Source organism: Acomys russatus, chromosome 16 (assembly GCF_903995435.1).
Source record: "Acomys russatus chromosome 16, mAcoRus1.1, whole genome shotgun sequence".
Lineage (NCBI taxonomy): Eukaryota > Metazoa > Chordata > Mammalia > Rodentia > Muridae > Acomys > Acomys russatus.
This window is the reverse complement of record NC_067152.1, coordinates 2,246,977-2,261,139: the sequence shown is the minus strand read 5'-3', so window position 1 is coordinate 2,261,139 and position 14,163 is coordinate 2,246,977. Positions and strand designations below refer to the sequence as shown.

Genomic DNA, 14,163 nt, shown 5'->3' with positions numbered 1-14,163 from the left:
TATTTATTATTATTAGTAGTAGTAGTATGTTTGGTGTGTATTCTTGTTTTTTCGTTTTGTTTTGTTTTGTTGTTTTTCGAGACAGAGTCTCCCTGTGTTAGCCTTGGCTGTCCTGGACTCACTTTGTAGACCAGGCTGGCCTCGAACTCACAGCGATCCACCTGCCTCTGCCTCCCAAGTGCTGGGATTAAAGGCGTGCGCCACCACCGCCCGGCTGGTGTGCATTCTTATTCCACAGCATGTGAGTGGAGGCTGGAGTACAACTTTGAGGGGTAGATCTCTCCTTCTGCCTTGGTGTCGGGTACAGAGACTGACCTCAGGTCATCAAGCCTGCAGAGTAGGTGCTCAGACTTCCCTCCTAGGGAGGCAAACATTTCACTCGCTGAGCCATCTCATCAGCCTTTTTCCTTTAAAGCATCAACAACAACAACAACAACAACAACAAAAATGTCATTTGCTTAATTAGGGTTCAAGGCCAGTGCTCCTTATCTTAAAATCAATCGCAAATGTTTATCCTGTAAAATCCATTCTTAGCTGTGGTCCTAAGAGAGAAACATACGATTGGATGGCTTTATCCTGCAGGCTTAGTTTGCTCATCTCTCTTTGAAAATATAATCAGCTCACATCACTTTCTCAAGCCTCTGCCAACAATTTGCCATCACTGTTTGACAAACTACCCAAGCTGAGCAGCTCCAAACAATAGCCATTTATTGCCCTCACAGTCCTCTGGGCCAGAAGCCTAAGAGGCTGTGGCTGCCTCTCTGCTTAGGTTCTCACAGGGGGAGGGTCCTCTTTGGGGGGTTTAGGAAAGAACCTCCCAGGCTCAGTGGGTTGCTGGCAGAATACAGTTCCTGGGATTACCTGGGGTCCTCTCTTGCTTGCTGGCACAATCTGTGTGCCTGTGCTTCTCCAATACTCACCGTGTCCTACACTGCTGATTCCCTGACCCTCTCAGCTGCTCCACTGTGAGCGCTCTAGCCTTCTTGCTATTGATTGAACCTGCTCGGTGCACACACACACACATTCACACCCTCTCCTGGCCTGTGATCATTGTTTTTGCCTTTTTTTTTTTTTTCCAATTTTAAGTATATGTATTGCCCTTTTTTTTTTTCTTTTTCTCTTTTTCTCTGTTATAGACAGAGTCTTGCTGGCCTGGAACTCTCTACATAGACCAGTTTGGCCTTCAACTCAAAGAGCTCTACCTGCCTCTGCCTCTAGAGCACAGGGATTAATATTATTGACTGTCGAGCAATAATATTAACTGAGCAAATGATCATGTGGTGCTCGGCTCAGAGAACATGGAGGGAGAGAGAGAGTGTAAGGATTCTAAGAGCCAGAGGATCAGACAGTCTGCTGTGAGACTGCAGTTCCTAGAGACGTCAAGGAAGCTACACCTAAGTCTTGGCAACACGTCTGCCTAAACAAGACCTGAGGTCGAAACTGTGTCTCTCCCAGGGACCCCCCCAGGCCCCCCGCCCCCATCGCCAACCAAGTTGGTTATCTAATACCAAGTGGTCAGTCCTGAAATCATACACACACGTGTAACATTATATGAACCGGTGCTGAATGGTTATTAATATTTAATGCTGATTTATAATGGTAGTATAATCAGTGGTTACTGCTTAACCAGCGATATACCCAAATAACCACAGAGAGAGACCAGGATCTATTTAATTAGCCTAGAGCACAATGCTGAGCAATAATCACTCCATCCTAAACCTCCAAGCTAGTGTAGATTCCTCCAATTCAGATTTCCCACATTACATTTGCTTTTTACTCATATCCTAGGTCCACTTCATTTCTCCTGGTGTTTCCCGGTCCTCTCCACATGCATCCCTCCTGTCCTTCCTGCTCCTTTTCCTCCCCTCACTGGACCAAGATGTCCCACCCTGTTCTCTGTATTGCTCAGCATTGGCTAGTTGGCTTTTATTGGCAACACAGAGAACAAATGGTGGCATGTTTACACAAACCTGAGACAGAAGATACTTAGAATAAACATTACAATGCAATGTCTGGATCAAAACCAGATAGTGGGGTAGAGAGATCAGCATTTGAATGAACAAGGGTAAACTGTGCACAGTTTGTCAACAAACTGGGCAGGTTGTTTTCATATATTTATGAAAATACACCCACCTATACCACACCTTAAAAAAAAAAAAAAAAAAGAGGCCATGAATTTGAAAGAGAGCAACAGCAGGGTGGGGAGGGGTACATGGGAAAGTTGAAGGGAGGAAAGGGAAGGGGGAATGATGTAATTATATTTTAATTTCTGAATTAAAAATTAAAAATAATATTCACTGAATAAACGAAACTTGGGAAACTCCACTATTTTCCGCATATATATGTTTACTACGTTGTGATATAAAATGTCTATCTTACCGATGAATGTGGCCCCAGGCTAGACTGTATGATGCCTAGGGCTCTCTCTCAGCGATAGCACTTAAAGAGTTTCTATGGGCAGCTACACATTCTGCACCATATCCTTAAGTGACATCAAAGCCTACAGCCTTGGCACTACCACAAGGATGACACTAAATCACTAAAATATAACACATACCCAAAGAGTAAAATAATTATCCTTACCCACTCTATAGTCACAGATGAGGAAGAAATGTGAAAACCAACAAGAACTTCTAAAATGCCCCATAATATAAAATATAAAGCTACTCTTTCCAGGCTGGAGAGACGGCTCAGAGGTTAAGGACACTGCCTGCTCTTCCAGGGGTCCTGAGTTCTATTCCCAGCAACTACATGGTGACTCATAACCATCTATAATGTGATCTAATGCCTTCTTCTGGTCTGTAGGTGTACATGCAGGCAGAGTACTATATCCATAATAAATAAATAAATAATTTTTTTTTAAAAAGCTACTCTTTCCATCAGAAAGGGCGATGACAAGAGAATGTTTTCCAGAGCAAAGTTTCTCTAAAGCTTCCATTACTCACTGAAGAAGAGAAGAGGAATGAAGAAATATGTCGCTCAGAGTCTCTGCTGTAGAAATTGTGACCTGCACGGACTTTGGGAGTAAAGCCCACTTGTCAAGTAGGTAGGCTTTCCATTCATCCACAGGAAGATCCATGCTACCTTCGCGCTGTGGAGTTAGAAAATAAGGATTCAGCTTTCTACAAATGCACAATTCTAGAAACTCGAGATTTCATCCTAGCAAATGAGAAGCAACAAAAATCAAATTTTCTGGTCTTTTTCTATAGTTGTTGATATGCTGAAGGAGATATAATCCATGGTGCCAACTCACTGAACGTCCCATCATGCAGAAATGTTCTTTGGAAGACTGTTCAAAAATTTTGGCGGGGAGTGGTTATCCAAATATGAATCAAATACCAGTAGATGACTCGGAGTCCAGTGCTTCTAAACCCCGCTTACCCTAGCTACCCAAGGCCTTCCAGTCTTCTCACTCATTTCAGCAACTACGAAGTTAAACATTCTCATTTCTTCGATGGTTCATTTTTCTTCTGTTTCACTCTCCAAATCTTTCTTTCAGTTCACAGCTCTTCCTATGTTGCCCTGGCTGGCTTCAAACTCACATCTGCCTGGTTTTAACTCCTGAGTGTCACCAAGCCATATTATTATTATTATTATTATTTTCCTCCGTGCAGCCTTGGCTGTCCTGGACTCGCTTTGTAAACCAGGCTGCCCTCAAACTCAAAAAAGATCCGCTTTCCTCTGCCTCCCAGAATGCTGGTACTACAGGCATGCGCCACGGCACCCGGCCCAATTTGTAATTTTTGAGTGTCTCATGACGTCTAGACTGACTTCGAGTTTACGGTGTTGTTAAGGATGACCTTTAACTTTTGCCGCCTCCACATCTCATGGGCTCTCCAGTACTTTTGCATGGGCCATTTTTGCTTTCAGGAACGTTATTTCCCTCCCTGGCGCCCACCTGACAAATTCCCATAAACACTCGACTCAGTTCAAACCGCATCCCTTCTCAAAAGCATCATTTATTTCCCCCGCTACCCTGGTGCTCCACCACCATGCACGGCCCATATCGTGTCTACCATGAGACTGGGCTCGTCTGCTGCCACCACTCCCAGGTCGCACTACGCTCTTCTGAGGGCGGAGACTGAGTCTGATTTACCTTGTTTATCCCAAAGTGCCAAGCTCTGGGCCTGGCACCGACGCCGGGCACGCACTGCGTGGAGGAAGGACCCAGGTCACAGCTTTGACTATATTTAGCCGTAGAGTTACCAGGGAACAGCTCCGATTGTCCCCTGGACTGCCATTCTGTCCGCCAGACGTCTGGGCAGGCAAACTTCCGACAAGCTGGCGGGGGGGGGGGGGGGGCGGAGACCAACTCAGCGGCCAGGCGCAGACTGCGGCGTGCGGCGATCTAGCGCCCCCGCCCCCGCTCAGCCCCCGCCATCCCGCCACTAGGCCTCGAACCCGGCCTCCGTCGGGTCACGTGCTCTGCCCGCCGCGCGGTAGCCAATGCGGTGGCCGTCTGCGCCTAGGCCCGCCCCTCGCACCGCGCGCACGCCGGGGGGCGGGAGCTGCACGCACCGAGCTTCTAGCCAATCCCTGAGCAGCCCGCGGGACCCCCGGCAAGGAAGCTCGGGTGGTGCCGGTGCGCGAGCGCGGGAGTTAGCGGTGCAGCCATGGTGGGACACTTGAGCGAGGGGGCCATTGCGGTAAGGAGACAACCCGGAGCGGGGCCGATGGTCTTGGCAGCGCGGGCCTGGAGCGCCGCAAAGCAGACAGGGGGAGGGAGCAGCTGTTGATCGGGAGAGCATCGGGGAGGAGAGTGTGTGGCCTCGGGGAAAGCCGCCCCCCCCCCCACGAGGCATCACGGTCCCCGGCATACGAGCTCGCGTTTCTTCTACCTAAGAAAACAAGACAAACAAAAACGTCGCTGCAACCTTCGGCTACCTCGCTTCCCTCCCTTTCCCCATCACCTCCAAACTTTTCTAGAGTTTTGTTTGGGGGCTGTTTGATTTCTTTTCCTCCTCTTAACTCTTTAGACTTTTCGTTGACCGAAGTCACCGGTAGCCTAATCGGAAGAGTTTTCAGTTTTCAGTTGACCTCATTATTGGGGCTTGGTGGCCATTGCTTCTTTCTGCTAACATTCCTCTCTTGCTACGGTTCTGTTACCAGCGTTGGCTACTCTTTCCTTGCCTTATTTGCAAGGCCCTCTGTAACATATAGGCCCTCATCTGCATGTCAATTACTCATTAATTTCTTCCAGCTGAGCTACGTTTGATCTGCCCTCTATCCTTTCAAAGTCGGCTTAAATTGAACATAGCTCTGAGCAAATCCATTATGTCCCTAACTGAATTTTTAAAAGAGAGAGAGAGAGAATGTGTGTGTCTGTGTGTCTATATACATGTAGAGGCCAGAGGCCAACTTTGTGAAGTTGGTTGGCTCTCTCCCCACTTTTCTGTGGACTCCGGGGATTGAATGCAGGTAGCCAGGCTTGCACAGCAGGCACCTTTACCCTCAGAGCATTACCCTACATAGTGCCTCGCTCTGGATGCCCGGTCCATCACTAGTTGAAGTATATTTTAACTCGGCACAGACCTGTGCCGCTGGACCAACCATTCGCTGCCTGAGCTACCAGTCAGTTCCAGTGAGCACCCGCTCTTCCCGAAGTCTCGACCCACCATGTCTGTCTGTCTGTCTTTTTAAAATATATATTCTTTCCCTAGATGCCCTTGGTCATTGTTTCAGATTCTTTTGCTAGCAGAATGTTCCAGTTTAGTTCCGTTGTTACTGAGTTGGTTGGCAAAGTGATTAGACTGAGTCCATTTATTTTGAGAGACTTGCCTTTTGTTCACTTATAACATGTATGGCTTTGGGCAACATTCTGAACTCTCTCCCTTGTCTGTTAAGTGAGGGCGATACTGAGAACCCATTGCACAGGGCTGATTGGAGGATTGGGTTTCTGAATTTAGTGTTTGGTGCCTGCTAGTGCGGCTAGTAATCATCACAGATGTAACTTATTTGATTATAATTAGCTACTTTACGTAATCTGTGCTAGGTTGTAGACACTGAGCCTGCAGCCATTTCTAGTCATCATCTCTCCTCCCCCCTTGCCCCTCCCCAGAGTGATAGCCCTAACACTTGGAAGATACTGTTAAGTTCTAGGTGATATTATGTTTGCTAGTTGTATAAATGACTGAACCAAGGGAGTGGAAGGGCGAGAAGAGTCAGCTTAGAAGAAAAGAAGGGGAAAAAACAGTTGTCAGAATCAAAGGGATATTTGATTCTGGTTGTGTAAATGTTGAAGCTTGGTATGTAAGCCACCATGTGGGTGCTGGGAATTGAACTCAGGACCTCTCGGAAGAGCAGCCAGTGCTCTTCATCCCTCAGCCATCTCTCCAGCCCCAAATTTAAAGTAATTTTAAAAAGTTAGTTATTTTATTTTATTGTTTACTATTTAATGTGCATTGGTGTTCTGCTTGCATGTATGTCTGTGTGAGGGTGTCAGAATCCCTAGAACTGGAATTACAGACAGTTGTCGACCACCTTGTGGGTTCTGGGAGTTGAACTCATGTCCTTTGGAAGAGCAACCAGTGCTCTTAATCTCTGAGCCATCTCTCCAGCCTCAGAGTACTTTTAAGCATACATGTTAGGATATGTTCCAGAAAAAAATTTTCCTTTGTGTATTTATGGTACTTTTAAAATTCAGAACAATAAAGTAACAACATACATGCGGTTTTAGAGTTAAACAGAACAGAAAGATGCTTAATGAAATTATTGACCTTTAAGTCACCTTGCCCAGTGTTTCAACACAGAGTCTTGGCCTGTGGTGTATGGCCACTACCTCACCATGTAGCCCAGGCTGCCTTCTACCTGTTTTAGGCCTGCCGTGCCTCCTGAGTGGTGGGATTACAGGTGTGAGCTGTCACACCGGGCCAGGACCATGGGGGCCTGCAAGAGGGGCTGAGTGGATAAAACACCCACCACCAAGCCTGATGGTCAGAGTTTGATCCCCAGAACCTAGTGGTGGCAAGAGGAGACTGTCCTCTGTCCTACATGCACACGCACATGCGCGCGTGCACACACACGCTCGGTAAATTAAAAAACAACAGAAAACAATCATCGAACTGGGTTTCATGGAACATTTCCATAAATCAGCTCTTAAGACATAGGTTGAGGGGCTGGTGAGATGGCTCAGCAGTTAAGAGCGCTGTCTGCTTTTCCAAAGGACCCAGGTTCAATACCCAGCACCCACATGACAGCTCACAACTGTCTGTTCCAGGGATTCTGACACCTTCAGACCAATGCACATAGAATAAAATTAAATTATTAAAAAAAAAAAAAAAAAGACACAGGTTGAAAGTTCAAGGCCAGCTTAGGCTATATATATATAGTAAGATCCTGTCTCAAAAAGGAAAACAGTAGACAAGTCTAGGCATGTAGCTCACCTGGTAGAGTACTTGCCTAGTTTGCATAAAACCCTGGCTTGAATCCCCAGCACTGCACAAAACTAACATGGTGGGTGGTCCAGGTCAGTAATCTCAGCACTTGAGAGGTAGAAGTAGGAAGTTTGGTACTTACGGTGACTTTAGTGTTTGGCTTTGGTGGTGGTTCTTCTTCCTCCTCCTCTTCTTTCTCTTCCTCCTCTTCCTCTTCTTCTTCAAAGCAGTTTCTTAATGTTCAGATTGGCTTTGAATTTCTGGCCTCAGTCATTTCCTGTTTCTGCCTGCCAAGTAGCTAGGACTGCAGGCTTTATTTTTATTTTATTTTTTATTTTTGGCTATTATAAATGAAGATGCTTGGAGCATTTATATACAGGTCTTTATGGATATAAATATTTAAATATATTACATCTAAATTATTCATAAAGCATACATAAATTATGTAATATGTATTAAATTTCTTGTATATGCAAAGTAATCCAGATATTTACAGATAAATATCTGAGAGTGCAATTGCTAGGTCATATGGTAACTGAATGCTTAATTTGATAAGAAATCACCAACTTTTCCAAAGTGTTTGTGAAAATTCTAGTTGCCAGTGCTTAGTGCGGTTCCTCTCTGGGCTTTACTAGTCTGATGAATGTGGAAGTGTAACCCCAGGTCACTGTGCTTTTATTTGTATTTCCTTGATTAGGAACGGCAAGTGAGTGTCAGCCTAGTGTCAGAGCGGTGGAGGGGGGAATCAGCCGCAGGACAAGAGCTGGTCCTGAAAAACAACCTGGCTTGTGGCATTAATGAGTTGGAAGAATTCATTTTGTATATATCTTTTGTTAAAATTATAAATGTCACAACTATTTTCTCATAGACCGTGCTGTCTCTTAAGTTTTTAAGGATCGGGCACAGTGGCCCCAGGCTGGACAAGAGCTCAAAACACTGAGCTACAACCCCAACTTGCCTTTCCATTTTTTAAAACATTTATGTGAGTGTGGGTACCCATGTGCCAATGAACATGGGTAGAGGTCAGAGGACCACTTGCAGGAATTGCTTCTGTCCTTTAAGTGGGACCCAGGGTTCAAATTCAGGATGCCTAGCTTGGCAGCACCTTTGCTCCCTAAGCCATCTGACAACCACCCCCACCCCACCCCCCCCCACCACCCCCACAGGCTGGATCTCACTATGAAACCCCGGCCAGCCCCAAGCTCAGAGATCTGTCTGCTTCTGCCTCTTGAGTGCTGGGAATGAAGGCATTCAAGATGGTGGCTAGAGAGGTGGTAGGACAGATGGCTGTTCTTCTAGAGGACCCAGGTTTAATTCCTAGCGCCCAAATAGCTGCTCACGACAGTGTGTAATTCCAGTTTTCCTCTCTTGAATTGCATTGCACTTTAGCTCTTTAACTGTAGGTTACAAATCTTTGTCGTATGTTGTTTTTTCCTAAGATTCTAAAGCTTTAGATTTGCTTTCAGAGTTGTGAACCATTTCAAATTAACTTTTAATTAATTAACTAGTTAGTAATTCCTTTGTGTGTGTGTGTGCGTGCACACGCTCTCTCTCATGTACATGTGTGCAGATGAATTCAACCTTGAATGTTGGTTGTTTCTCAGGAGTGGTCCTCGTTGTGACCTGCAGTTTCTGGTCAGTCAGTGAGACCCGGGTTTCTGCCCGTCTACCCTTGCCCAGCACTGGAATTGCAAGCATGTGCCACCATGTGTGGCTTTTTAAAGCACAGGTTCTGGGCCTGAGACTCAGTCACTAAGCTTTGCCAGGTACCACAGCCCAGCCCTTGAGTTTACTTTTTTTCCGTATGGTGATTTATTTTTTACCAGTTTTGTTCCATTGAGGCACTTTGCCAAGTTTGACAAAGTCAGTTGAGTGTATAGCTCTGTTTCTTGAATCCTTTGTAATTGTTCAGTGGTCTTGCCCAGGATCTTCTTGCCTCTCGTGAGTATTGAGATGCACAGCACGTGCAACCGGGTCAGCTGTGTGTTTCCTTTAGCATGCGTCGGTCATGCCAGAACATTGGACATGGAGACAGGAGAAAGCACGGCTCTTTACACTTTACGTGTCTTGCATGTTTGATGTGTTTTATTTAATCAGAACTTGACATTATTACTCGGCACTGGAGGCTGAGCGGGGAGTATCTTGGGGTCACCTAGAGGTGTATAGCAAGAGTCTCCCTTCTCCTCGCCCCAATTATGTTACTCTCATCACTGATTTCATGAGAAACGTCTTAAACGTTTGGGGGCTAAAGGAAGATCAGAAAGTCAAGGTCATCCTTAGGAACTTAGCAGACTTGAGGCCAGTTTGGGCTCTATGAAACCCTATCTTTAAACCGGTAAACAAATTCTAAAAAACCAGTAGAGCCCGAGGTAGTGAATGTAAGTGTTCAATTATACGTTACAGTTTCCACAAGAAAATAGCATTACTTTTGGCAACAGGGATTATGTGCTTTGAAAACTGGTACTTTCATGATTTGTCATTGAATAAATAAGTTTCTACTGGTTGCCTCTGAGCAGGTTCTTTTAAATTTAGTTTAATTTCCTCTTACTGTTAGTATGGTGTGTGTTTTTTGTTTGGTTTGGTTTTGGTTTTTCGAGACAGCTTCTCTGTGTAGCCTTGGCTGTCCTAGACTAGCTGGCTTTGACCAGGCTGGCTTCGAACTCACAGTGATCCGCCTGCCTCTGCCTCCCTAGTGCTGGGATTAAAAGCGTGCGCCACGCCTACTTGCCTTCACTCTTCACTCTTGCTGCCAAGCCCATCTGTCCTTTCTGATATTACGAGCAGCAACCAGCTTGTAACCTAGACTGAAGAGCAGCAGCTCTCCAGGAACCCTGCAGGCTGCAGTGGCAGACAAGCTACGGTTAGACCATCCGCCTGCCTCTGCCTCCCGAGTGCTGGGATTAAAGGCAACGTCCAGCTGTATGGTGTGTTTTAATATGGCAGCTTTAGTATGTGCTTAGTATGGCAGCTTTAGTGAGTGCTTGGTATGGCAGCTTTAGTGAGTACTTGGTATGGCAGCTTTAGTGAGTACTTAGTATGGCAGCTTTAGAATGTGCTTAGTATGGTAACAGTATGCTTTAGTTTGGTAACTTTCTTTTTTTTTTTTTAATATATATTTTATTTATTCTTGTTTCATCTCAATTGTTATCCCATCCCTTGTATCCTCCCATTCCTCCCTCCCTCCCTCCCATTTTCCCCTTACTCCCCTCCCCTATGACTGTGCCTGAGGGGGACCTCCTCCCCCTGTATATGCTGATAGGGTATCAAGTCTCTCCTTGGTAGCCTGCTATCCTTCCTCTGAGTGCCACCAGGCCTCCCCATCCAGGGGACATGTAGTTTGGTAACTTTCAAGAGTTGGTTTTTTCCTCTTCCACAGCTCCTGGAATCAAACTCAGGTTGTCAGGCTCATGTGATCCTTAGCCACTGAGCCATCGTGATGGCCCTGACTAAGCAAACTGTCCCTCCCAATCCCCAAAAAATCAAATTTTAAAGGTGCTTTTCAAAATTTTTTGTAAGAATTTGTTTATCTTTTTCAGGCCATAATGCAACAAGGAGATACATCCATAAAGCCCGTCCTTCAAGTCATTGTAAGTATCTGCATGCATGTTAGGCAGAATGGACAGGTTTCAACTCATATATAATTAAAAATTGCATTTGATGAAAGATATACAGTTTGTCTACTTCCCAGAACACACACTCACATTCTCTCTCCTATTCCCAGAAAACACACACACACACACACACACACACACACACACACACACGCACACACACACACGCTCTCGCTCTCTCTCTCTCTCTCTCTCTCTCTCTCTCTCTCTCACACACACACACACACACACACACACACACACACACACACACACACAGATACTATAGTTTTTTGGTTTGTTTGTTTGTTTCAGTTTTTTGGTTTGTTTTTCGAGATAAGGTTTCTCTGAGTGTCCTTGGCTGTCCTGGACTCGCTTTGTAGACCAGGCTGGCCTCAAACTCACAGTGATCCTCCTGCCTCTGTCTCCCGAGTTCGCCACCACTCCCGGCTTGTTTTTGTTTTGTTTTGGTTTGTTTTTGTTTTTGTTTTTTCGAATGAGACAGGTTTCTCTGTGTAGCCCTGGCTGTCCAGGAACTAGCTCTGTAGACCAGGCTGGCCTAGAACTCAGAGAGATCCTCCTGCCTCTGCTTCCCACGTGCTGGGATATAAAGGTGCGCCCCACCACCTCCCAGCTTAGCTTTATTTTAATTAATTGACCCATCATTCATTGGGTTCGGAAATGTGTCCTATGCCCACATGCTGCTGCTCTCTCTGCATGTTCCCTGAGCAGTTCCTTGCATGTGTTAGGTGCCATGTTACACATGATTTTGAGATAAGGAAGAAAGAGCATAATTATTGATACTTCATTTTATATTGTTTTTAATAATGTTAGTGGCGAGAGTTTGGTGCGAACAATCATCAATTCACTTTTCTTTCATTTGTATTTGGGTGTCAGGAGGATGGGCAAGCAGTTCATCTTGTCTTAAACTAATGGCAGATCCACTCTCCTGCCACTTAGGTTTACTTACCCTTAGGGATTGGGCAGAGAGCCTGCTTAATGAATCAACTTTTCTATCAACTTTTCTAGAACATCCGTCCCATTACTACAGGGAATAGTCCACCCCGGTATCGGCTGCTCATGAGTGATGGGCTGAACACGCTCTCCTGTGAGTATGAGGAATAAATCTAGGCTTTGGGAATACTTGAATAACCGCAGCACGCCCTGCCCTTTGATTGCAGCCTTCCGAGCCCCCGAAGCCCGCGCTGGCGGGGGCCGCTGTTCAGGCAGGGTTGCCGCTGGCAGAGAGCCGTTCTGACAATAGACTGGATGTAGTGGAAAGCTGCCACTCAGCTTAATTAATTTTCTCTAACTGGTGTTGTATGTTTTCTTTGATTAATTTCCCTGAGGATAGTATTGACATTTTGTGAGTGTGATGGGTGAGCTGTCCTGTACTTCCTTTTTCTGGAGTTTTATTTCTGTCCTAGAAGCTTTAAAAAGAAGATGAGGGCCCTTCCGGAATATTTGCCTGTTGTCTGTACTCACAGTATTGAAGACCTTTATTTTCCCCAGAAACTGGAATGACAGTAAAAATGATTTGGGGCCTTTGAGGAACAGATAGTATTTAGGAATAGCTACAGATTTTAAACATGGGGCTGATTTAGTCTGTTTTCCTCTATGCAAAGTCTGGGGAGTTTTAAATAGCTGCATTTAATGAGTTTTCCTGTGATCGCCTTTAGATTAAGACCAGGAGGATTTGGAGACTGACGCGCTCTCTCTGTTTTGCAGCGTTCATGTTGGCCACACAGCTGAACCCTCTTGTTGAAGGGGAGCGGCTGGCCAGCAATTGTGTTTGCCAGGTCAACCGATTCATCGTCAACACCCTGAAAGATGGCAGGTATGCGCTTCCCCTGGCTTGCCTGCGGGGTGGAACGGGAGCTAAGCTTTGAAGTGAGAGGATGCAGGTGGTGGTGTTCAGGGAGGGGTGTGGACAGTCCGAGAGGAGCTTCTGCTGAACTCGGGGCCCAGCGGTGGCGGCGGCAGGCCGGGAAGTCCAGAGGACAGATTTGAAGTGGGGTGCATAGCTCTACTCACTTCTGGTTCCTTCAGCATTATTGTAATATCTTTTAATGAAGAGGTCACTCACTACAGCAACAAGAAACATTTAATCATGCAGTCTGCTTCCCTTTTTGTCATCGTGAGTCTTTTTGTAGTAGATTTGTTGAGCCGATGTAGAATATGGTTTAGTCGCAAGATGTCATGTGCTAGAAATACAGTGTGAGCAGAACTGTTTTCCCATTACTAAAAAGACTTACTTTAGAAAAGAAAACTTTATTTTAGGGAGAGGTTTATATACTTTTTCTCATTTTTTATTTTTAATGATAGAATACAACCAAAAGGCACAGGACCCAAGTATGATTAACATTTCAGTGCTGAAGAAGCAGTGCCACTGTGTTGTAGCACTTGGCTATATGTGTTTGTGCATTTTAAAAGATTTATTTATCTTACTGCGTGGGTGTTTTGTCTACATGTGCGCCTGGACAGCCCAAGAGGTCTACAGCTGCAGACAGTAGTGAGCCGCCGTGTGCTTGCTGGGAACTGAACTCAGGACCTTTGGAAGAGCAGTCAGTGCTCTTGACCACTGAGCTCCAGCCCCATTACCTGTATATTTTTAAACACTTTTTCCTCCAGTTTATATTAATTGGCTATGTCTATATTATAACTTTTTTTAAATGTTTATTTATTTATTATTATTATTTACACAGTATTCTGCCTGAATGTGAGCCATCAGGCCAGAAGAGGGCACCAGATCTCCTTATAGATGGTTGTGAGCCACCATGTGGTTGCTGGGAACTGAACTCATGACCTTTGGAAGAACAGCCAGTGCTCTTAACCACAGAGCCATCTCTCCAGCCCCTCTATTATAATTTTAACATTTAACCTTTTTATTGTTAATTTTGGATATCTTTTATAAAATTCAATTTAAGATTTGATTGGTAAGTTTATACTTGGTCTTAATTTAATTTTTTTCTGGTTTTTCGAAACCGGGTTTCTCTTTTAGTCCTAGCTATCCTGGACTTGCTTTGTAGACCAGGATCCGCCTGCCTCTACCTCCCGAACACTGGGATTAAAGGCGTGGTTGTGAGCAGCCGTGGGGGTGTTGGGGTCTCCGCAAGACCTGCAAGTTCTCCTAGCCATCTAAGCCGTCTCTTCTCCAGTACGTGTGTGTGTGTGTGTGTGTGTGTGTGTGTGTGTGTGTG

The 14,163-nt window shown here is 45.3% G+C and overlaps 2 protein-coding genes across 2 annotated transcripts in view; one reads left to right on the top strand and one right to left on the bottom strand.

Annotated features, from left to right (window-relative positions):
• The window catches only part of Smyd4 (SET and MYND domain containing 4), a 51,120-nt gene extending 48,021 nt beyond the window's left edge, over nucleotides 1-3,099 (bottom strand). Inside the window, exon 1 of the mRNA XM_051157954.1 lies at nucleotides 2,946-3,099. Coding sequence (XP_051013911.1) covers nucleotides 2,946-3,079 — 134 coding nt within the window. The 5' untranslated portion in view covers nucleotides 3,080-3,099. The remainder of the gene's footprint in view (nucleotides 1-2,945) is intronic.
• Nucleotides 3,100-4,482: 1,383 nt separating this feature from the next.
• Rpa1 (replication protein A1) overlaps nucleotides 4,483-14,163 on the top strand; it is a 52,578-nt gene continuing 42,897 nt past the window's right edge. Inside the window, exons 1-4 of the mRNA XM_051157953.1 lie at nucleotides 4,483-4,646; nucleotides 10,910-10,960; nucleotides 11,993-12,071; nucleotides 12,692-12,800. Of these exons, the coding sequence (XP_051013910.1) occupies nucleotides 4,614-4,646; nucleotides 10,910-10,960; nucleotides 11,993-12,071; nucleotides 12,692-12,800 (272 nt within the window). The 5' untranslated portion in view covers nucleotides 4,483-4,613. The remainder of the gene's footprint in view (nucleotides 4,647-10,909; nucleotides 10,961-11,992; nucleotides 12,072-12,691; nucleotides 12,801-14,163) is intronic.